General features: G+C 52.4%; 1 protein-coding gene across 1 annotated transcript in view; it reads left to right on the top strand.

Annotated features, from left to right (window-relative positions):
- ADCY1 (adenylate cyclase 1) overlaps window positions 1–22,543 on the top strand; it is a 98,002-nt gene that overhangs the window by 7,751 nt on the left and 67,708 nt on the right. Inside the window, exons 2-3 of the mRNA XM_068973245.1 lie at window positions 6,869–7,018; window positions 19,793–19,911. Of these exons, the coding sequence (XP_068829346.1) occupies window positions 6,869–7,018; window positions 19,793–19,911 (269 nt within the window). The remainder of the gene's footprint in view (window positions 1–6,868; window positions 7,019–19,792; window positions 19,912–22,543) is intronic.

Below are 22,543 nucleotides of genomic sequence, written 5' to 3'. Positions count from 1 at the left end.
CAGCTTCCTGCACTGGGTGGATGGGCCTTACTGCTCATGCAGCAGCTCCTCTGGGGCCAAAGGCACCACGTGCCCAGGCTGGACGTCAGATGCCCACACTGGACAAGGAGGATGGCCAGCTACAGAAGGGCCTGGCTGCTCCAACCCGGGCCAGGCCTGGGATCCTGGCCCCGTGGTCAGCCCTCCTGCGTGACCTGTCATCCCATGCAGCGTCCCCTTACCGCCCTTCTCAGCAGCTGCCCAACGGGCTCCTGGGAGACTGCAGCCTGGGTGCCTCCCGTGTCTGCACTGGCAGCTTCATGCTGCATCTGAGCATCTGAGTGAGGTGTCTGCTCTGGGACTCTCTGTCCACTGCTGCTGGGAGAACTGGGTTGTGAGCATTGGTGGTCAGGGTGGAGGGTGCTCACTGAGAGCCTCGTGCTGGAGTGGTGTGCTGAGTGATGACCTTCTCTGAAAGAGTGTGTTTTTCTTGGTGCCTTTGCCTGGTTTCCTTATGCAAGAAACGCTGTCATGTTAAAGGAGTGTGTTGCCTTCTGAATCATCCGTGGCCAAAGGGATCTGAAATATGTGCTCTTTGAACTTGTTTTGCAAGATGGCTGCTTTTCCAAACATACTTGTCCTGCTCTATGGATGAAAAGCTCAGTGAGCACATTTGGGGAGTCACTGGTGTAGCCTACGGATTTGGAAATATCTCTGCTACTTTATTGTAAAGCAGGTCTTTATCTGCAGGAATCACAGGTGGTTCCTGGGCCCTCACCATGTCCCTGGAGGACCCTGTGCAGTGGGATCCATTCCTGAAGTCCAGTTTGTTCAAGGGTCAGAAATGAGCAGTGAGGTGAGAGCCTCTGTGTGGCTAGAGGCGGTGTGTGACCCAGCCCATGTGTGCACAGTTCTGTGAACTGTGTCCCCCCACCCCACCATGCCTGGCTCCCACCAGCTCAGCATGCCCCAGAAGCCACATCACTCCAGATACTGGGACACACTGATGCTTTGCCTCTGTTGGTCGTGGAAACGCTGGGATCCCTCCCCACTGCCCGTCTGATGACAGATGCGAGAGTTGGGCTGCAGTCTTATCAGGTCTTGTCTGAGGCAACCTGGAGAGAGGTTGGGCAGTGCCCCTGGCAGTGCAGGTGTCTCCCTGCACCTCCCTCCGCCCCTTTCCAGGGCTGTGCCAGGGCCAGGCCACCTCCCCACCCACATGCCCTCAGTTACTCATTCAACAAACACCAGAGCACCTGCTATATTGTGAGACGTTCCCGGATCTGTCGTGGACCTGACAGACTGAGGCCCCTCGAGAGGCAGCAGCAGGCAGGGGAGGTGACAAATGAGTTAATAATATAATGTATTGGAAGATAGTAACTGCTGAAAGCAACAGAGGGAAAGAAGTGGAAACGGTCAGCAGGAGAATCCGGAAGCCGAGGTGGAAGTGTGTGCACTTTTAGCCAGGGGTCAGGTAAGGTTTTCGTAAGGTGACATTAGAGTGGAGCCCCTGCAGGTCAGGAGTGCATCAGGCACTGTGTGGGAAGGAGGTTCCTGCCCAGGAATGCAAGACAGAGGCCCCAAGCAAAGTGGGCCAGGCCAGGGGTACATGAAGAGGACAGGCTGTAGGGTATGAGCCACAGGGAGTTTTGGGCCCAGGGAGACTCAGGACTAGGGATTTAGAGCAGAGGACTGTCCAGGGGCCTCAAGGGCCAGGAGGGGCACAGGCTTGGGTTAGGAGGCAGCTTGGCAACCAAGCGACGGATGGCAGGGAGGGCAGTCAGGGGCCCCTGTGTTGGAGATAGAGCCGGTGGGATTTGCTGGTGGTGGAAAAGGGCCGTGGCCTGAGAGGTTTCCAGGGGCCTGGATCAACTGAGGTGGGAGAGGCTGCTGGGGTGAGTGCTGGGTGCCACCAGGGCCTGTCCCAAGCAGGCTTGAACAGACACCCAGGAGGAGACACGTATGGACAGGGGAGGGGGATGGCTGGCTAGGCCGAAGGTGTCGGTTTCGGGGTCTTTGGTACACGGATGGGCTCCCAAGTGGAGTGAGGCTGAGATACCACAAGGGGTGGAGTTTGGGGTAGAGAGGGGTCCAGATGTGAAGCTTGGACCAGAGGATGCTGGGGAGGGCGCCCATGGAGGGGAGCTCACGGCCTGAGCAGGGTGGGCTGGACACTGGGACCTGAGCCTGGATTCGGGATGTGAAGGTGGTCCTGACCTGGTCACAGACCACCCAGGACAGCTGCAGAAGGGATGGAGGCTGGAACTCCACGGGGCCTTTCCAAGAGTTTTGCTGAAAGGGGAGAAAACTGGGCAGGCCCAGGAGAAGAGGAGTCTCATTTTCAGGAGAAAGAAGTAATCATGAGTTTGAGAGCAGTAGGTCCCAGCTGGAGGGTAGAGGGGATCCTGGGGACATGGGCGTGGGAGTGGCTGGGCCGGGCAGAAAGAGGGCCCCGGGGGAGGAGGAACGGGTGGGGATTGGGATGGAGAAGCTCTCCGGGCTGCCGGTGTGAGGTGGTGCACTCACTCCTAGGAGATGGCCGGGTGGGCAGGCCCAGGTGTTTCCTCCAGCAGTGTGTGTGGAGCTGGATTTGACCAGCCCGCTGTTTCCAGAGTGTGAGGGGCAGGAGAGTGTCCTGCTGGGCCATGGAGTTTCAGCTGGAGAAGAAGAGAGCTCTAAGGGCAAGCCTTCCAGGGGTGAGAAAGGTGCAGATGGGGTTCCTGGCAGGGCCCAGGCATCCAGGGGTGCGTGGCCTGCAGGGGGTCCTGGGGGCCCTGGATGCTGAGGCCAGATATGTGGGGGAGGTGCCCTGAGGCCAGGAGTGAGGGCAGTTACAGGGAGCCCGGGTGGTGGGGCTGCTGGGTGTGCCCTGCCCGCTGCAGCTGGGGGCTCTGCCCTTCCTCAGGGCCCCTGTGTCTGTAGAGTGAGGATGCTGGTGGGGGTGGCAAGGACCTGTCAGTCCCAGGAGGTCTGTTCCAGGCTGTGTGGTACTCAGCCTCCACCCCAGCTCGGATCCTTCCGCAAGCTCAGAAGCCTCAGCCTGGCTCCCCGGCCCGGCAACTACTGCTGCCAGTGTGAACCAGCGCCCCCTTCAGGCCACACCTGCCAGCAGGTGACCTCTGGGCTTCTCTCTGCCTTGTCACCCTCTTCCCTGGTCACTGATTAGGTAGCCAGTCTTGAAACTTCTCTGTGCCCTGTGGGGCAGGACCTGGGCCTCTTGTCACTGCTGTGCCTGTCACCTTGGTTCCTGATCGTGGGGTGTGGGGATTGAGTGGGGGCAGGGAGGCAGGTTGCTGGGGGCTTTGGCATCATGTGGACGGCCTCCTCCTTTGATTTCCTCGGGGAAGATCGGCAGGTTTGTGAATGTGAATGCAGAGCCTCGGGCAGGGGAGACCCCCTATCTTTGCTCCACTCTGCCTGCTAGACTCCAGTTCTGGGGCAGGCCATGGGGCTCTTCTATGTGTGAGTGGCTCAGATGGTGTTGGCAGGGCAGCCAGGTGCAACCAGCTGGGCCCTGGTGTCCCTGGGGGATCACTGTGGCCGCAGAGTAAAGGGAAGGTGTGAGGAAGGTGGGTGTAGAGGGGGTGACAAGGTGACCCAGCTCACCCCCACTCTGCTACTGATTTTTCGCTTGACCAGATTGCCCAGCCTCTGCCAGCCCTTCTGCCCGTTGGCCCACACCTCCCTCACTGGGGACCTCCACTTCCCTCTGTTTCTGCCACAGGCCACCTGAAAAGCCTTGTCTTCCAGGCTCAGGTGTGGCCTGCTGCTTCGTGCACCCTGTACCCAGCTGACCTTGGGTGCCTGGCCCCTCAGTTGGACTCTTTGTCCTCTACCTGGCAGTGACGGCTGAGGGCTTCACTGCAGGGGTGCTGGGCTGGACAGCATCTCAGAAGAGGCATCCTGTGTGTTATCTCGTCTCCACGTTCAGAACCTTAACTCGAGGCTAGGATGGCACGCAGAAGCCATGAATGATTAAGGGTCTACTGGGAGATGAGTGTTTTGTGCAAAGACTCACTGTTGTTTAAATTTTTAGAAACCTGTCCAGCACTGTACCTGTGAGTGTTTTAAATACACTTAGTATGTGTTTAAATATTGATTCTGCCCGCCTGCCTGCTAAGTCGCTTCAGTCGTGTCCAACTCTTTGCGACCCTGTGGACGGTAGCCCACCAGGCTTCTCTGTCCACTGGATTCTCCAGGCAAGAATACTGGAGTGGGTTGCCATGCCCTTGTGCCATGCACGACCCTGAAGGTTGTCCCCTTCAGGGGATCTTCCTGACCCAGGGATCGAACCTATGCCTCTTATGTCTCCTACATTGGCAGGCGGATTCTTTACCGCTGGCGCCACCTGGGAAGACCAAGTATTGATTCTACCAATGTGCAATGTGTTGTTTCATATACGCTAGTCTTCCTGGTGCCACCAGAAAAGTGCCTTCATCAACAGACTGGCATGAACTGGTCCCAGATACAGCAGGTGGTCCTTTAGACACAGAAAACACTGTCTGGAACGGGGGCCCAGTGTAGCTGCCCTGGGTGCACCAGTGCTGGCCACCAGGCCTGAGACTGACTGGCACTGGCCTCGGAGAAGCACGTGTGTTCCAGTCCTGCACCTGGTTAAAGCATGATGCTCCAGCTAGGGGGGCACTCAGATTTGCAGGTGTTCAGGCTCACAGTGAGGGTGATCAGGGTCACATGCAGGATCACAGGGAGATGATGAGGTCATGGAGATGTCCGGACCTGACTTGGAGATGGTCAGGTCCCATGGAGATAATCAGGGTCACAGGGAGATGATCAGGGTCACATGAAGTTGCTCAGGTCATATAGCTTTGTCCAGGGTCACATGGAGATGGTCAGGTCACAATGCGACATTCCAGGTAATGGCAGGCACCATTTTTATTGGACTTTCGGCTGTTCTCTTAGACTTCTCTCAGGATGGCCGTCCCTCTCTCTTGGGGGGCAGAGGTAGGATCCAGGAAGTGATTTGCAGGAGAGTATTTTGTACACAGTCCTTGTTAGGTGTAAGCGTGTGTCCATCCTCTGCCAAGTGTAAGTGGACAGGTTGTCCCTGTTGAGTTTGCTGGGGGCTCACTCCCCTGCTGGGGGTTTAGGGAGATGACCATTGGGTGCTGGGGTCCTGTGGATTCCAGTTGCTTGGCCTGTCTCCCTGTGTTCTCCTGTGAACAGTTTCCATGTCTCTAGATGGATGTTACTACCAGCTGTGCCCTCCCTGTCCTTGTCCCTCAACTCTCCCTGTTCAGGCCACCTTGCCCGTCACTGCCTGGACTCTGGCAGGTGTCCTCTGATTGTGGACTGATGTCCCATCTGTGCTTATTTGTCCTGTGTAGTCGTGTGTGACATCAGTCCTGGGTGGGGAGTATTTCAGGTTAATCCATGAGGATCAGTGACACTCAGAACCTGCAGGAAATGCTGGAGTTTAGTCAAACATAAAATCATCCATTTTTCCAGTGACTATGATGGAGGTGGGTGGGTGCAGCAGTTTTATAAACACTGCAGCCTCACAGGGAGGTGGGTGGGCGCTCTTTCTCTCTCAGTGGCCTGGGGGCTCCAGGGGGATGTGCTGGGGTTCTGCTGGTCCATGGAGGCACCTCTGTCTGGCCCTGGGCCCTGTGGCCATGAGAGGTAGGTACAGGTCAGCTGAGGAGGCTGAGCAGGGGACACGGGGTCTGATCCTTCCCCAGCCCTGCCACTCTGTGCGGTGTGACCATCATCTGTCGTGGGTTCCTATGAAGTCCCGCGAGCTCAGTCCTGGGCAGTCTGGACTGGACTTGCGATTAGGCAGGTGAAAGCAGGAAGTGGTCAGACTCTGCGGTCCTCAGACTTCCTGCCTTAACTCCCAGGCTGGGCAGAAGCTGCCCTGGAAGAGTCCTTCCTGGCCGGGTCCCTTTCTGGCTTCTTGTCTGTTGACGCGGAGTGAGAACTGGAGCCATCAGAGGCTCTGGACGCTGCATTTTCTTCATCTTCATACGTACAAAGGTTTGCTTCGTATCCAAATGCCATTCTTTCTTTTTGGTTTTTAATCAGCTCGCCTTCACTGCTTTTCTCCAGAGCTTTCCATGCTACCTTAATGGGAATAACCACTCTCTTCACCTTTGATACTTCCGGATATAGTGTTTCCTTGGGCTGTTGTGATGAAGTGCCCAGACTGGACGGCTTAGACAGCAGGCGCTACTTCTGAGTTCTGGAGACCGGTCTTTCGTGAGGCCTCTCTCTGGCTTGCTGACGGCCGTCTTCCTCGTGCAGCCATCCCGCAGTGTGTGTCTGTGTCCTCATCTCCTCTGATAGGGACACCAGTCACGTTGGATGGTTGTGGATATTGTTTAGTCACTAAGTTGTGTCTGACTGTTTTGTGACCCCGTGGACTGTAGCCCCCCAGGCTCCTCTGTCCATGGGATTCTCAGACAAGAATACTGGAGTGGGCTGCCATTCCTTCCTCCAGGGCACCTTCCTGACCCAGGGATCGTGCGTGTCTCCTGCATTGAAGGCGGATTCTTTACCACTGAGCCACCAGGGAAGCTCCCCATGTTGGATTAGGGCTGCCCTAATGGCCTCACTTTCTCTTGATTACTTCTTGAAAGACCCTGTCTCCAAGTATAGCCCCTCTCTGGGGGATTGGGTGTCAGGACTTCCATGTGAATTTTAGGGGGTGCACCTTGCATCCTTGCCCACTATTCCATTACATGACAAGCTTATAGCACAGATGACCCCTCCGAGGGTGCGGGATGAGGCCTGGCTGTGGCCACATGAGGCTGGCTTGGCGTGTGGGTCTGGCTGGCGTGGTCATTTCATGGGCTGGTGGTTGCAGGGCGTGGAGGAGCCTCTGCCGAGCCAGGCCCCTGGTGCAGTTCTCTGCATTGTTCTCTCCCCCCAGCTGGGTGCCAACGCTCTGCTCTTCCTTGGTGTGAACATGTATGGTGTCTTCGTGAGGATCCTGGCTGAGCGCGCCCAGAGGAAGGCCTTCCTGCAGGCCCGGAACTGCATTGAGGACCGGCTGAGGCTGGAGGACGAGAATGAGAAGCAGGTCAGTGCCCAGGGCCTCACCCAGAGGGGCGTGGGGTGCCTGGGGTCTGGGGATGGAGCCTCACAGTCTTCTACGCCGAGGGCTCTGGGAGTGGGGCCAGCCTGACTCACCAGAGAGTCGGATAGGGGTCTCAGGCCCCCACTGGCTCCTGTGCCTCCGTGGGCCAGCTCCCTCGGTCTGTTGGGAAAGAGAGGACAGTTGTTGGGGGCACTATGGGAGTGAAGGCAGTGGCCTCAGTTTACCTGCTGGTGTTATGTGGTACAGGACTATGGAGGAGATGCCCGGGAGCCTTTGCAGGCCTTAAGTGGAGGTAGAGGAGAGCTGGGCTTGGTGCCTCTGGAAGGGCTGAGTTGTTAGGAAGTGGGGGTCACCATGGCAGCCCCACAGCCGAGCTTGGCTGAGGCTGCAGAGCACCCTGCCCGGCTCCTGCCAGCCCCGGGGGCAGCGGCACTGTACTCTGTGATCTAAAGGCTTGGAGGGAGCCGGGCTGGGTCCCCCCCGCCCCAGCCACTGTCAGCTGCATGTCCTGGGCTCACTCCCGCAGCGCTGTTTCCTCTGCTGCTGTCCTGGGGCCACCAGGCTTCTCTGAGCGCTCTGGGTGAGGCCTTCAGCTAGGAGCCCCCAGACCCCTGGGCTTTATGAAAGTGCAGAGGCTTGTTTTCCTGGGGTGGGATGGACGGGATGGGTTTATAAATGAGATGCTATTATTATGGTAAATATAAGGCATGAAGTACTGACTGTACATTTAAAAATGTACACATTCCATTTATAGGTATTGTAACGATGCCTAGTATTTACAGTAAAAGTTGGATATCATTTAAAAGTAGATGGCTTATGTATATTTGGATCATGTGTAGATCCGTGGGTGGCTTTGTCTGTGAGTGGTGTATGGGTGTGGGAGCTACTTGTCTGTGAGGAAATGTGCACACGTGTGATGTGCACGTGTGCACGTGTGTGTTTTGTGTGCACATGTATGTGTGGATTTGTATTTCTGTACACATGTGTATTAGATATGTGGGGCATGTGTGCAAATGTATATAGGCGTGTATGTGCTCATGTTAGTGTGTGGGTATATCCACGTATGTGGATTTGCATTCTTGTGGATCTTGTGTGCATGCCTGTATGTCTGTGTCCACGTGTCCACGTGTGTATGGTTGTGGATATGTGTGCATTTGTGTGTATGTGCGCATGTGGATGTGTGTATATATGTGCACACACATGTGTATACTTGTGCATACTCAAGTATAAGGAGTGTATCTTCTGGGGCTGTGCCCTGAACATTTTTCCAGACCAGCATCACTAGCACTAATGGGGACTCTTTGTTGCTTAGAGGGCCTTGAACTTGGTGTCTTTACCTTTATCACGTCCAAGAGATCCCAGCAGTGAGTCTTCAGAGTTCTCTCCCCTTAAATACATCTGCTGAAGTGCTGGAAAGATTGATGTGGGGGCCATTCTTGTGTGGATGAATCTGAATCTTCCTTTGCATTCCCTCTGTTTTCCCTCTTCTCCACCTCCTTTCAAATGTCTTCCTTTCCCACATTTTCTAATTAAAAAAATTATTTGTCTTTATTGCCATACAGTTGATTTATAATGTTCTGTTAGTTTCAGGTATATAGCACAGTGATTCAGTTATACATATATATTTTTTTTTTCAAAAAATTCTTTTCACTTAGAGATTATTACAGAATAGAGTTCCCCGTGCTGTATAGTAGGTCCTTGTTGGTTATCTATTTTATATATAGTAGTGTGTATATGTTAATCTCAGACTCCTAATTTATGCATCCCCCCTTTCCCCTTTGGTAACCATAAGCTTGTTTTCTCTGTCTGTGAGTCTGTTTTTAAGTTCATTTGTATCATTTTTTTTTTTAAGATTCCACATATAAGCTATATCATTTGATATTTGCCATTCTCTGTCTGGCTTACTTTGCTTAGGACGATAATCTCTAGGTCCATCGATGTTGCTACCTATGGTATTATTTCATTCTTTTTAATTGCTGAGTAATATTCCATTGTCTAAGTGTAGCACATCCTCTTTATCCATTCATCTGTCTGTGGACACTTAGGTTGCTTCCATGTCTTGGCTGTTGGAAACAGTGTTGCAGTGATCGCTGGGGTGCAAGTACTTTTTAGAATTATGGTTTTCTCTGGACTTACTTTCTCTGATTTTGTCTTCATTTCTTTTCTTACTCTTGCCACCTTTCCTACAGACTACCTAGCTTCCACCCTTAAAACATGTTCAAATGTTTGATGCGCCCTCTGTCTCTCGGGTGGGTCCTGCCTGTCAATGGTGAGGATGCTGGCCGCACACGTGGGTTCTGCAAATGTGTTTCTCCCCCCGTGCCCACATTCCTGCCCTGGGAACACAGTGGCTGAGCAATCTCTCCTGCTCGTGTGGAGCAGTTGCCAGTCCAGCCTCATTTCTCTGAGAATATGTCATTTCTCTGCAGCTCTGAGAGCAAGGGTTTATTTTCTCAGTCCTACAGCTGAGGAAACCCAGACTGGCGGAGGCTCAGAGACTCGTCTGAGTTCTAATAGCAGGCCTGATGTTCTTAAGCAGGAAATCTACAAAATGGTAAATGTCACCCAGTCCTGTCAACCCAGCTGAACGCTCCGTATTTTCAAGCCTTTGTCCTTATGCACGTTCTCTCCCCAGGTCATTGTCATTTTGGTGTGTACACAATTTTGTTTCTGCATTTTGACTTATTTCCCATAGGTGTATCCAGCCGGTGCTCTAAAGGTAATGGAAAACAGCTGCTGCTTCCTGTGTACATGTCTGGCATCTGACATTTAGATACTATGTTTTAAAAAATGTTTCTTTTTTATAAGCATCTTTATTCATATAAACTTGAAATATCTTTGGTTATATCCTCAAGAGTGCAAATAGGATGTTATTTCTCTCCCTGGGTCCTGGGCATTTTCCAAAACATGTTGTGCTTCATTTTATCTTTATAAGTAATAATTAGTTACACTGGGCTCTGGGGAGCAGTGGTTGAGTAGGGTCCTGGGGCCAACAGAGCCAGCCTCGCAGGGAGCCTGTCAGAAATACAGATTCTCAGGCCTGCCCAGTCCCATGGGTGGGAAAGCTGGGGTGGGCCCAGCAATCGGGGTTCTGGTGTGTATTCCCATTGTTGCTTGTGACGCACTTTTCCCCTCCCTCCCCCATTTCCCCGCTTCCTGTTAGAACGCGGTTCCTCCCATTTATTCAGATGCTGGCTACTAATGCCGTGGCCACTTCTCCATGTGTGCTCACCATTTGTATTTCTGTGTGGAGTGCATGTTCTAATCCTTTGCCCGCTCATGCCCTGACTTTCCTGTGGGTTTGAACGAGCCTCTCACTAGAGAAAGGCTGGTGCTTCATCTGAAGGGATCCCCGTGTTGCCCAGGCCTGTTCCTCTAGCTCTGCTTTTCTTTGTGTAAAAACTCGATCTTTCATGTTTTGCAACGTATCAGTCATCCTCCTTGGTGGTTTCATCTATTGCTGCGGAGCTGAGCACACGGAATGTGGAAGTGAGTGAGGATGGGTCATCCCCATGAGTTCCCCTGGCTGGTCCTGCGAGGAGGCGAGGCAGCGTCCTGACTTGTTCTGTGTTTCCGATTGGAGCCGGCGGGTGGTATCACAGGACAGCTGTCTCCCTGGGCAGCCTTGTACCCGGCACTCAGGTTACTCCCTGCCTCTGGTTTGCCTGACTGTTTTTAGCTCAGGGAGCCTTGTCTCTTTGGGTGGCAGGAGGAAAACCCTCGAGCTCACATGGGGCTCAGGCACCCCTTCGGGGCTCTCAAGCACCCGTAGGCACTAGATACATCAAAGCCTGCCTGGGACCACCTGGGCAGGGGAGCCAGGGGAGCCTGCAGGTGGCCAGCCACCTCTGCCCAACTCATGTCTCTGTGTCAGTGTGAAAACCGCAGCCCCCTGAGTTGCAGGTGAGGGGTGCCCCAGCCATATGGGCTTGTCATCTGTCTGTGTTTTCATGTCTCAGCTCAAGTTGTAGAGCAGTCCAGTTCCATAGCTGCTTCTAGAGTCTTCTCCAGGCCGTGACCCCATCAGGCAGCACCCAGGGTGATGTGGGGGGACGTTGGTGGGTGCAGCCAGTTTTGTGGAGGCAATGCTGGGGGTGCATCCCAGTTCTGGAGGGGTCACTGGGGTATCTGGCTCCAGAGTGACCCCTGTGTGACAGCAGGTATGCCCCTATCAGCCTCTGCAGGAGGTGGGGTGACACTGCGCTGGGGCTGGAGGGATGGGAGTGGGGTCCTTGAACAAGGCCGAGTTGGGGAGGAGCTTGAGCGCAGAGGTCGAGCCGGAGAGGGAGGCTGGGCTTTGCACTCTGTGGAAGGACGTGCATGAACATGTGACCATGTGTATGTGACGTGGGGCGTCTGATGTGTTCGAGCAGGCCAGACAGTTGGTCAGATGCAGGTTTGTGGGGGTCAGTGTGGAGGCAGGACTTGGAGGCAGGTGGGGGGCAGATACTCTAGAAGTTGGTGGGTTGTTCTTTCCTCTCTTCCAGGGTGAGTATCCTCCTGGAGGTATCGCAGTTGGAGTCTTTGAGAGGCAGGCAGGAGAAGGTTGTGCTTCGTGGCTTGAAGCAGATGTTTCTCCTGAGCCCCAGCAGATGTCTTCTCCCTGGGATGTACCCACTCTGCACAAATCTGCCGAAAACATTGTTCTTGCCCATGTTGATCGGTTACTTTTTATTGAAGTGTAGTTGGTTTATAGGGGCTTCCCTGGTGGCTCAGTGATAAAGAATCTCCTGTTAATTCAGGAGACATGGGTTCGATCCCTGGTCTAGGGAGATCCACTGGCGAAGGAAATGGCAACGCACTGCAGTATTCTTGCCTGGAGAATTCTGTGGACACAGGAACCTGGCAGGCTACAGTCCATAGGGTCGCAAAGAGTCGGACACGACTGAGTGACTAAGTGCACATATTGGTTTACAATACTGTGTTATAAACAGTTTCAGCAAAGTGATTAAGTTGTGCAGGTTTCAGGGTGCACTTCATCACAACCCTTGGGGAGAGCCTCTGACTGTCAGAGGGAAGGATGCCACTGTGAGCTCTCACCACTCACCTGCTCTCAACCAGGAAGGACCCGTGGGCATTCCATACCTGTAATCACTGATTTTTAAGGCAACCCTGAGAAGAAGGTGATAATTGCTCCAGTAATCAGGAACATCCCCTCCCCTCCTACATTGTTTAGAACTAATTAGCCCTGTGGTTGCTGTTTAGAAAGAAAATCCATCTGCTTTGTCTACAAAATCTGAGTTTGTATTTATCTCCTGCCCTTCTCCCTACACATGTGGGCAGGCATGGTCTCCCCAGACGAGTCTCCCAGAGCAAGGCCTCCTCCGACGTTTTCACCAGTGGGAATGTTTGAAGTGGTTGGTCCTCCTCAGTGCAGCCCGCAGGAGCAGAGGGGCTGGAGAGGATGGGCAGGGCGCCCGTCTGCTTCATTGGGCACACTCTCGTTCTGGAAGGTTGTCTGCTATGCTTTGAAATAGCTACCTGAGTTGTCAGTGTCCCCGAGGCTGACTCCTATAAGACAGACTTGTATATGCTGAAGTGACCCCCACCCCCCAATCAGAACAGACAGTGGCCCCTACACAGAGCTGCCCAACCCTGTTCTGTCCCGCAGGGTCTTGGCAGAACAGATGAATGAGCTTGATCTGAAAGGGTTCTTTCCTCTAGGTTCTTAGATCTTTAATTTTAGGCCTCAGTGTCCATAGTTGAGCATGTAAGAACTTTGTTCTGTTTTATAAATCTGAGAACTGGGGCTGGCTTGAAGAATTTAAATGATGTGGGAAGGATAATAAGGCGAGTCACAAAGTAGCTGGTGACTCAGTGAGGACAGCAGAGGCCACAGCCCAGAATCTCCCCAAACCAGCCGTGGCCCACTTTCTCCCTTTATAGCCCACGTCTCCTCAGCCATTGAAAAGGCTCACACAGAGGTTTTGGGTTAAAATATTCCAAAGGGCTGTGAAAGGGTCTTTTTAATAGGTCTCTTTCAGTTTCAGACAAAAGTTGGTTCTTTGAAACAGAAAAGCCTTAGAGAGACTGACCAAGAAGAAAGAGTGAACACAAGATGATTAGGGACGGGAATACACACGCCACAGAGATAAAGCTGGGTGAAAAATAGATAAGAGGGAAGTACTTAGAGGTTTTAAAGTTTTTTTTTTGTCAGAATATTTGAAAACTTAAACAAAATGGACAAATTCCCAGAAAGGTGTTAGTTACTAAAGTTGATTCTAGAAGAAAAAGAAAGCCTGAAACATCCTATGGTCATTAAAACGATTGACTCAGTAATGAAAAGCTTGCCCCAAAGTCATCACCAGACCCCAGTGGTTCTACAGCTGAGTCATAGAAACTTCTGAGGAAAACGTTGTACCAAGCTGATCATCCATAGGACAGAAACTCCTTGTGAGAGTGCAGGGTAACCTTGCTCATGATTTTGGAGGACGGAGCCAGAATTCCAGAGTCTCAGAAATGCAGGTCAGACAGACGCACAGGGGAGCAGCTTCTGCCCCCCTAGTCCTGCATTCATGACGTATCTGCCCTGAGGCCCTTTGCCTCTTGGTGCCAAGTGGGTTGGGAGAGGCCCAGCTGGAATTCCTGCGGGGGGTGGTCATCCTTGACCCAACACATCTGAATGCTTGGCCTATGGCTCCAGGGACCCTGGGATGGAGGGAACCTGGTCTCAGCCAAATGTGGGACTACATGGGAGACAGCAGCAGTTGGCTCCTGTGGGGAGGCGCAACTGGAGGATGGGGTTTCTGAGAAGCATGCTACATGGTGGCAGGAGGTGGGGATGTGCATTGGAAGAAATACAGAAATATTTGATTGGGGCTTTGAAAGTTATGTAGGAGTTTGCCAGGTAGAGGCTGGGAAATGGGGAGCAGTAGGTGGCTTTCACTCAGAAAATGGAGGGTGGGGTGGGGCACACAGGTATTCCAGTCAGGGCAGGCAGGTTGGTAAACTGCAGCTCTGTCTTCCTTCATCTTGCAGAGAGCTGGGGCAGAGTTGGACAACCTGCTTCACTGAGGGAGGGTAGGGAGTGGGCAGAGACCGCTTGGGGGCCTCGTGATCACATCTCCCCACTGGGGTCTAACCCTGAGGTCTGAGCCTGTCAGAGCTGGGGAGCATAGGGAAGGGAGTGAGAGGCCTCTGAAGGTCACCCCTTCGCTCCTTGGGGCCTCCTCCTTACTGCTCCCCGCAGCCCAGCCCAGAAGCCTGGGATTGCAAGGTCCGACCCCTGAGATCAGTGTCCTTGCCCTGACTGCAGTGGCCACCACGCCAAAGTCCCTGACATGCCTCAAATGCCGTTATTAGGTCATAATTTCAAAATTGCAAGCAATTGTTTGCAAAGTGTATACTCAGTTTGTCATTCTAACAAGATAAATAAAACTTTGACAATTTTGATTTCCTATTGTGTGAAAAAATTTACCAAGAGAAAGCAAATTTCTTTTTAAGTGATATAGGATGGAGTTTTAAACAGATCTGTCTCATTCACAGCACCTTTAGAAACCACCATAGTTGTTATTTATTTTTAATTAAAAAGAACCTATTGATCTATAGTTTACATACTATTAAGTTCAATTTAAAGTTTGAAACAACTAAATGACTTTTCCGATATTTTGGGTGTGTAACCATTATAATAATCTGTTTTTTGAAAATTTTCGATCACCCCAAAAAGAAAGCTGTACCCATTAGGGGTCACTCCTTATTCTAGACGCTGTTAATCTGCGTTCTGTCTCTGTGGTTTTTCCTATTCAGGAAGGTTCTTATAAATGGAATCATACAGTACGTGGCCTTTTGTGTCTGGCTTCTTTCACTTTGCATCTTGTTCTCAAGGTGTATCTGGGTCGTAGCACTGGTCAGTGCTTCATGCCTTGTTTGGCTGAATAGTATTCTACTGTGTGGATGGACCACACTGATAATCCACTCATCTACTGATGGGTGCCTGGGTTGTTTCTACTCTTCTGTTATTTTTCCAGTCTATTTTCTCTGTTTTTCAGTTAGGTCAATTTCTACTGTTCCATTTTCAAGTTCACTAAACTTTCCTTGGTCCCCTCCATTCTGATGTTCCCATTTGTTGAGCTTTTTATTTCAGGGTTTTTTTTTTTTTTTTAAAGTTTTAAAATTTCCATTTGATTCTCTTTTTGTATCTTTTAGTTCTTTGCTGAGAGTTTATGTTTTTTTCACTTTTACAAGCATACTTGCAGTTGTTCATTGAATCATTCTTAGGATAATGGCTTTAAAATCCTATTAGCTATTCTGATTATTGTCATTTGGTGTTGGAGTCTGTTGATAACCTTTGTTCATTTGTTGAGATTGTTTTGATTCTTTGTATGATGAGTGATTTCTGATTGGAACCTGGACAACTGGGGTATTGTGTGTGAGACCCTGTGTCTTATTTGAACTTTTTCTTTTAGCTAGCTTTCTATGACTTCATTTGGTAGGGGAAAGTGGAGACCACCACCTCAATACTTCCTTGTTGAGGTACAAGTCGAGGTTCCACACTGAGCCTCTGTTGGGACTTAGGGTGGTGGGGTACCTCCTTACTGCTGTGCAGGAGAGAGTTCTGGCTTCTGACTTGGAGGGAGGAGCAGGAAAGCCCTTGGCTCTGCTGATGCAGTGGAGCAGGGTTGGTGGGGTGCACTGGGTATTGCCAGCTGGTGGCGAGCAAAGGCAGAGTTCCCCACATGGCTTCTCTGGCACCCCAGCCTGGGGAGGATGGAGTTTTGCTGATTTTTTGGAGTGGTTTGCCTGGAGTGGGACCAATATTGTATAGCAATTTCCATCTCATGAGGCTACCCCCTGTCCTGATCATTTAGTCAGAGAGGGTCGAATTTGTTGGAGTTTAGTGCTGTGCCTGTTGACATTTCCGGGCCACCCACTTTCCAGCACCCAGTCTGGGGTATGTAAGGCAAAAAGAAAGTCCAGGCCCTCACCTGCAGGCCATCCCTCGCACAGAGGTTTCTGCCTCCCTCCCTCTGCCTTTCAGAGCCTTCAGATGACTGTTTTATATGTAATGTCCAGGACTTTTGGTGTACTTAGTGGGGGAATAGGAGAAGGCAATGGCACCCCACTCCAGTACTCTTGCCTGGAAAATCCCATGGATGGAGGAACCTGGTGGGCTGCAGTCCATGGGGTCGCTAAGAGTCGGACACGACTGAGCGACTTCACTTTCACTTCACTTCACTTAGTGGGGGAATAGGGAAAAGTGCTTTTCCATCTTTTCAGAAACAGAGTCTTCCTAATTGTTGTTTAAATATCTAATGTTTATTAAGGTAAACATATTAAGTCACATTTTGATAATCAAGATAAACATTGAGGTTTTTATATAGCCTTCGTAGGATGCTGGGATGTTTTGTACGATTCATATTTGTAAATTTGTCCCTTTGATTTCTGGCTTTGTATCTGATTTCGCTAGTTAGAACTCATCATGTAGCTGTCTGCTTCTAATGTAATGTTTATTGCTGCCTGAGGCTTTAGGGCTGGGTTTGGAATTGGATGTGGATTTCAGGTATTATCTTTATGATGTCAGCTGGCTAAGTTGTTTGCTGCTTTTTGTTTTTAATCAGGGATGGGCGCTTGATCTTTTCAGATGGCTGGCTGCTTTGCTCCCTGTGGGTGAGGCTGTGTACTTTCGAGTCTTGATTATTAATGTGTGTTGGCTTCAGGCACTATCACTAATCTTGTGGATGGAGTTAATGCTGAGCCCTTGGTTGGAAAGATAGCCTGCTGTTAGGAACTTCACATGACAGTGGCTTATGCAAGTGAGATAACTCTTTTTCTCTTACATACATATGCCAGGGCCAGCACTTTATGGCCCGTGACGCAGATCTGACCCATGCAATCCTCACAATCCAGTCTCCATCTAGTTAAATGGTCTGCCATTGCTAGCGTGTAGCTTTCATCCTCCTGAACTAAGATGGTCGGTACAGATCCAGCCATCATGACTGTATCCCCAGCAACAGGAGGAGGGAAGAAGAACAAACTGTCTTTAGGGAATATTCCAGAAATTTCCACTTGATCCTTCAGCTCCTGTCTCCTTGGCCACCTCTAGTTGAAGAGGAGGCTGGACAATACAGCTTTCATTCCAGGTTTTCAAGCCCCCTGATGAGAGTGAGGGCTAGATTGTGGTGCTATTGGTGGAGAAGGGATCCTGGGGCAGTGCCAACCCAGCCGTCTGTCTCGGCACCCCACGCTGTGCTGGGTGTGCGCCCTGGGCTGCAGAAGCACCTGGCCTAACCCTCCATACTGGCCCCCCGATTTCCTCCTGAAGTCCCGGGCTAGTCAGCGTGCCTCTGCTTTTCAGTCCTTCCCTTCTGGTGGCTGCCTCGGTTTCCTTGTTCTAACTCCAAGTCGTGCAGGACAGCTGAGGTAATGGAGAGACCGAGAGAGGGGAGGGCTCTCCTCAGCAGGACCCCCGAGGGGGAGGCGGCAGCTCACTCAGGGAGAATGGTCAGTTCTGGGGCTGTGAGACGGTGAAGGGAGGTGTGAGGCAGGTATGGGGGGGCAGTTTCCCTTGCTTGATTTGACTTGGGCGACACCTGAGTGCTTTTCCAAGAGCAGGTGACAGATTTAAAAGATGCAGGAGACAAAGAGCGAAGCCGTGAAGGGCTGTCATCGGAGGTGCTGGGAGGTGTGATACAAGATAGGGACTCCTGTGGGTCAGCGGGGGCCTGAGGTGTTCGTCCCTTTCTCAGAACATCCTGCTGAGGAGGTTGGTGTGGTTATCACCTTGATAGACAGGGTGGGATTGAGACAGAGCTTAACTAATGGCCCCGGAAGAGGCAGAGTCGGGATGGGAGGCCAGGCAGCTGTCCTGCAGGCCCTGGGACTCTCCTCCCTGAGACCTCCCTGCATGGGGCTCTGGGGTGCACCCTGAGCCCCTAGACTGGCAGGTGGCCTGAGGGGCCTGCGCTTGTCGACGCCTCTGATGCTGGGGCGGCAGAGAGGGCTGCCTTGTTGTCCAGCTGCTTCTGTTTTCCCACCTTGCACCTCAGGGTAGTGGCAATCTCTGGAAGCTTCCAGGTGGTCCTTTGATGGTGGCCCGAGTGAGCCCCCTGGCGAGTACTCTCTGGGACAGTGGGCTCGCCTGCAGAGGCTCCTGTCCATGGGTGGTGCTCGGGCTCGTCCCCAGAGGCCCCACTGCTAAGGAAGGGCTGATCAGGTCCTGTCTACACTCAGGTCACACACCAGCTCCCACGCCCTGGGCACTGGGACTTTCTGTCCCCGAGGCTGCCCTCATTTCTATCTCGGAGGGGCCTCTCCCCATGTGGCTGGTAACAAAATGTCATGGACTGCTGGGCTCTTGTGATGTTCCTCCTAAGTGTGGGGGTCTGTCCAGCCTGGAGCCATGTGGGGGCCACAGTGGGTCCCCCCACCCCACATAGACCAGGCCTGGTTTGCCTGGGTGCACATACTCAGTTCTACCTGGTGCCAGGCAGGGCTGGGCCTGGCCTCCATCCTCAGAAGTGTATGTGGGTATGCGTCACCTGGGGAGACTCTTCCTGTGCATCAGATACATTATCCTATTTAAAAATAACTGTGATCTGGAGCCAAGGGGGTGAAGCCCTGACACCCCTACCCCAGGCCCCGGAGGCCATTTCCTGGAGGTGGGAGTGCTTTCAGGGTTGGTGACTGTTGTCACTGCTGCTGCTGTGATTGCCCTCCAGAGGATGTCACGTGGGGGAGCGGCTGCTCCCAGGCAGGGATGTGGTCTCATACTGCAGGGTAGACCTGGGGTCTATGAGGGTCTCAGGACTTGGGGACTGCACCCGGCTACGTGGTCTAAGTGGGAGATGCCGGAAATCCACGTGGCCCCTTCTGAGCCTCCTCCGTTGGCCAGACTGAGGGCCCAGGGGCTGTGGGCCCAGCTGGGTTGAGGGGTGCCACTGAAGAGAGAGTGAGGGAGGGACTACTGCCCCCTCCCTGCCCCACGTTCACCCTTGTAAGTAGGACGATTACAGGCAGGATCTAAATTCTGCACTTTTATTTTCTTTCCAAAGCAGAGTGTGTGTGGTTGGGGAGGGGCTCTGAAAGGGACTAAGGGAGGAGTGGGGGGTCTCACCCCAGGTTTCTAGAACATGGTTTCTCAGAAACGGTGTGACCGGTGGGGTTGAGGGCAGGGAAGGATCCATCATGAGGAGGAGGGGCGGGGACTGGAGGAGGAAACCAAGGTCCAGAAAGGGTGACAGAGCCCCCGGGGGCAGCATGGCTCCTGTGGATAAGCCTAGGCATTCGGTCCATACTCTTGAGGGTGGAGAACCTTTGACTCCTGCAGGTCTGGGAGTAATCAGAAGACAAGACCAGGAGAAGATGCCACATTGTATCCAAAGTCACTTATCTCTGTGGAACATGGGCTCCTGTCTGTCGATGGGCATGGGCAGCCCACCTTGAGGTCCCTCTTGAGGCTGTGTTGGGCGGTGGTGTGGGGAGTGAGGCTGGCCCGGCCTGGTTGGAGGCAGCGGTGTCTCCTGCCTATGAGCCCCACTCACTGGAGCTGGGGCACACGGTGAGCTTGCCCCAGCAAGCTTGCCCAGTGCTCTGGGAACGAGTTACCTGTGTGGTGACAGTCCAGGCCTGGGCACAACCCACCAAGGCTCTGGGGCTGGGCAGGGTCCGTGGGGCTGAACCACGTGCTGGCTGTGTGTGAGGAGGCTCTGGGGCCCCTCGTGGAGGGCAGCTCCTTGGCACCCAGGTCACTGGATTGGGCGTGTCCAGGAATCACAGGGAGGAGCTGCTGTGTCACCCGAGCCTGTCTCTTCTGTCCAGGAGCGGCTGCTCATGAGCCTCCTGCCTCGGAATGTTGCCATGGAGATGAAGGAGGACTTCCTGAAGCCCCCTGAGAGGATTTTCCACAAGATTTACATCCAGCGGCATGACAACGTGAGGTAGAGCTGGCACTGGTTTGGCCCTGTGATGGGCCTGGGGAGCTGAGGTGGGAGGTGATGGAGGTGTGGGAGGGGTGATCGGGGCGGTGGGTGTGATGCAGGAGGTGGGAGATGGTGGAGCAGGAGGGGGTAATGGCAGAGGTGGGAGGTGATGGTGAAGGTGGAGGTGATGGAGGAGGAAGTGGTGATGGCAGAGGTGAGCAGAGGACCCTAATTTGAGGGAAGGAGGGAAGAGGTGTGGGTCAGGAGCCCAGGTGAGCACTTGCCCAGCAGGGAATCAGTTCCCACAAGGGGTGTGGGTGGGCTTCTTGGGTGATGCATTTCACAGTTGCTGTTTCTCATTTCTTCACCTTCTGTTTCCTGTATTGGCTGGAGAGCATGGGCACTCTGTCCCTTAGCCAGACTTGGGCAGTGGCCATTGGACTGGGAATTTGCCTGTAGCAGGTTAATAACTGAGCATTGTTCTCATTCGTGCTGGGCTCTGGGGTAGGTGTGCCTTTTACTCTGTTCATCTCATGGCAGCCCCGGGAGGTAGAGATGGTTATTCCCATTGTATAGGTGAGGAAACCGAGCCCTTGGAATGAACCAACTTTCCCTGGACACTCTAAAGTTTGCTAATTTGTTTTTAAAGATTCTGTTAAAATGTAATTTATTATATTAAATCGTGCATTGCCTTTAAAGGTACTTAGAATAGCAGTGTTTCCTGTCCGGGAGTAATACTTGACAAAAGTGTCAGGTAGGAAATGATGATTTGAAGGACCCATGCACTCTCTCTCCTTCTGGTCTTTGCTGGTTTTCTTGGGTGTTGGTGTCAGGCCTCCCTGCCCACTGAGCCCCTGTGGACACAAAAGGATAAGAAAATCCTCTTTCTGTCTGTGTCGAGTGCTGCAGGTTGGGTCCCCATGAGCTGGTGCTTGTTTGTCTGAAATGAGCCAAGGCCCACTGCTGCCAGCCCATCCTTGTCAGGGTCCAGGCGCCCCTGTGTGTGATCTGGTATGGCTAACAGCTGTCTGGAGAGTGCACTCACTCCCACTGTTGTGTCTCTTGATAAGGACCAGTTTTGTCTTCCTACAGAAGATGGTGAAGCCGAATGGGATTAAGGCCTGATATGTGAGGCCAACGTTCAAGCCCAGTCAGGAAAGGCCACTTGGTTCTGTTTAATATCATCACACCCTTGATATCTATGAGCACTGTCACCTCTACTTTATAGATGAGGAACTTGAGCTTCAGCAAAGTGAGCTGGTGCAGGACTCCCTGGCCAGTGAGTGATAGGGCTGAAGCTAGTCTAGGATTGGCTGATGCTGATGTCTGCCTAGACCTTTCCACTTTGCACATGACCTTTTGTTACTGGGACTGCAAGGAGATCCAACCAATCCATTCTAAAGGGGATCAGTCCTGGGTGTTCTTTGGAAGGAATGATGCTAAAGCTGAAACTCCAATACTTTGGCCACCTCATGAGAAGAGCTGACTCATTGGAAAAGACCCTGATGCTGGGAGGGATTGGAGGCAGGAGGAGAAGGGGACGACAGGATGAGATGGCTGGATGGCATCACTGACTCGATGGACGTGAGTTTGGGTGAACTCCGGGAGTTGGTGTTGGACAGGGAGGCCTGGTGTGCTGCAGTTCATAAAAGAGCTGGACATGACTGAGTGACTGAGCCGAACTGAACTGAAGGACTTGATTTAGTGACCAAATGCCCTGCTGAGAAGACCAGACTACCATAGGGCGCACCTTGCCAGGGCAGAGCATCTGCAAACAGCAAGGAAAGCATCAGATATCAGGGGTCTTCTGGGGCTGCAGGTAGAGGTGGGCATGTGCACGGAGCACCCAAGTGCCTTTCTCTTCCTCTCCTCTCCTGTAATGGTAATACAGATGTGACAAGTTACTATTCCCCTTTGCTGCTAAAAAATCTCTGTCCGTGTCCTATGATGGGCTTCCCTGATAGCTCAGCTGGTAAAGAATCTGCCTGCAACGTAGGAGACCCTGGTTCAATTCCTGGGTTGGGAAGATCCACTGGAGAAGGGATAGGCTACCCACTCCAGTATTCTTGGGCTTCCCTTGTGGCTCAGCTGGTAAAGAATCCGCCTGCAATGTGGGAGACCTGGGTTCGATCCCTGGGTTGGGAATATCCCCTGGAGGAGGGCATGGCAACCCATTCCAGTATTCCTGCCTGGAGAATCCCCATGGACAGAGGTGCCTGGTGGGCTACAGTCCATGGGGCCTCAAAGGGTTGAACACGACTGAGTGACTAAGCCCGTGTCCTATGGTGGGCCAGTGTGCTTGGTGCAGGCAGGACAGCCCTGAGATAGGAGAGGAAGCTGAGGCTCCCTGTCACAGATAGTGCCAGCTACACCATAGCCCTTCTGGCTGCCCTCCATCAGGATTCAGAGATATCTTTCTATAGCCGAAATACGGACATCTCATTGGGCTCTCTACAGTCCTTTTATGTCCAAGCCCAGTATGGCCTGGCTGAGTGTTGAAAGCATGTCCCAACATTCACATACACACCATTGTCAAAGACTGAGAGACTTATTTTCTCCAAACATCTAAGAAAATTTCTGTCTAGTCATTAGCTGAGCGCTATACCAAGTTAATGAAGCAAAGACTTTCGTAGCAACACATAACAAAGAA

Source organism: Capricornis sumatraensis, chromosome 5 (genome assembly GCF_032405125.1).
Source record: "Capricornis sumatraensis isolate serow.1 chromosome 5, serow.2, whole genome shotgun sequence".
In the NCBI taxonomy this organism is placed as follows: Eukaryota; Metazoa; Chordata; class Mammalia; order Artiodactyla; family Bovidae; genus Capricornis; species Capricornis sumatraensis.
Note: the sequence above shows the minus strand (reverse complement) of the source record. Positions and strands in the feature narration are given on the sequence as shown.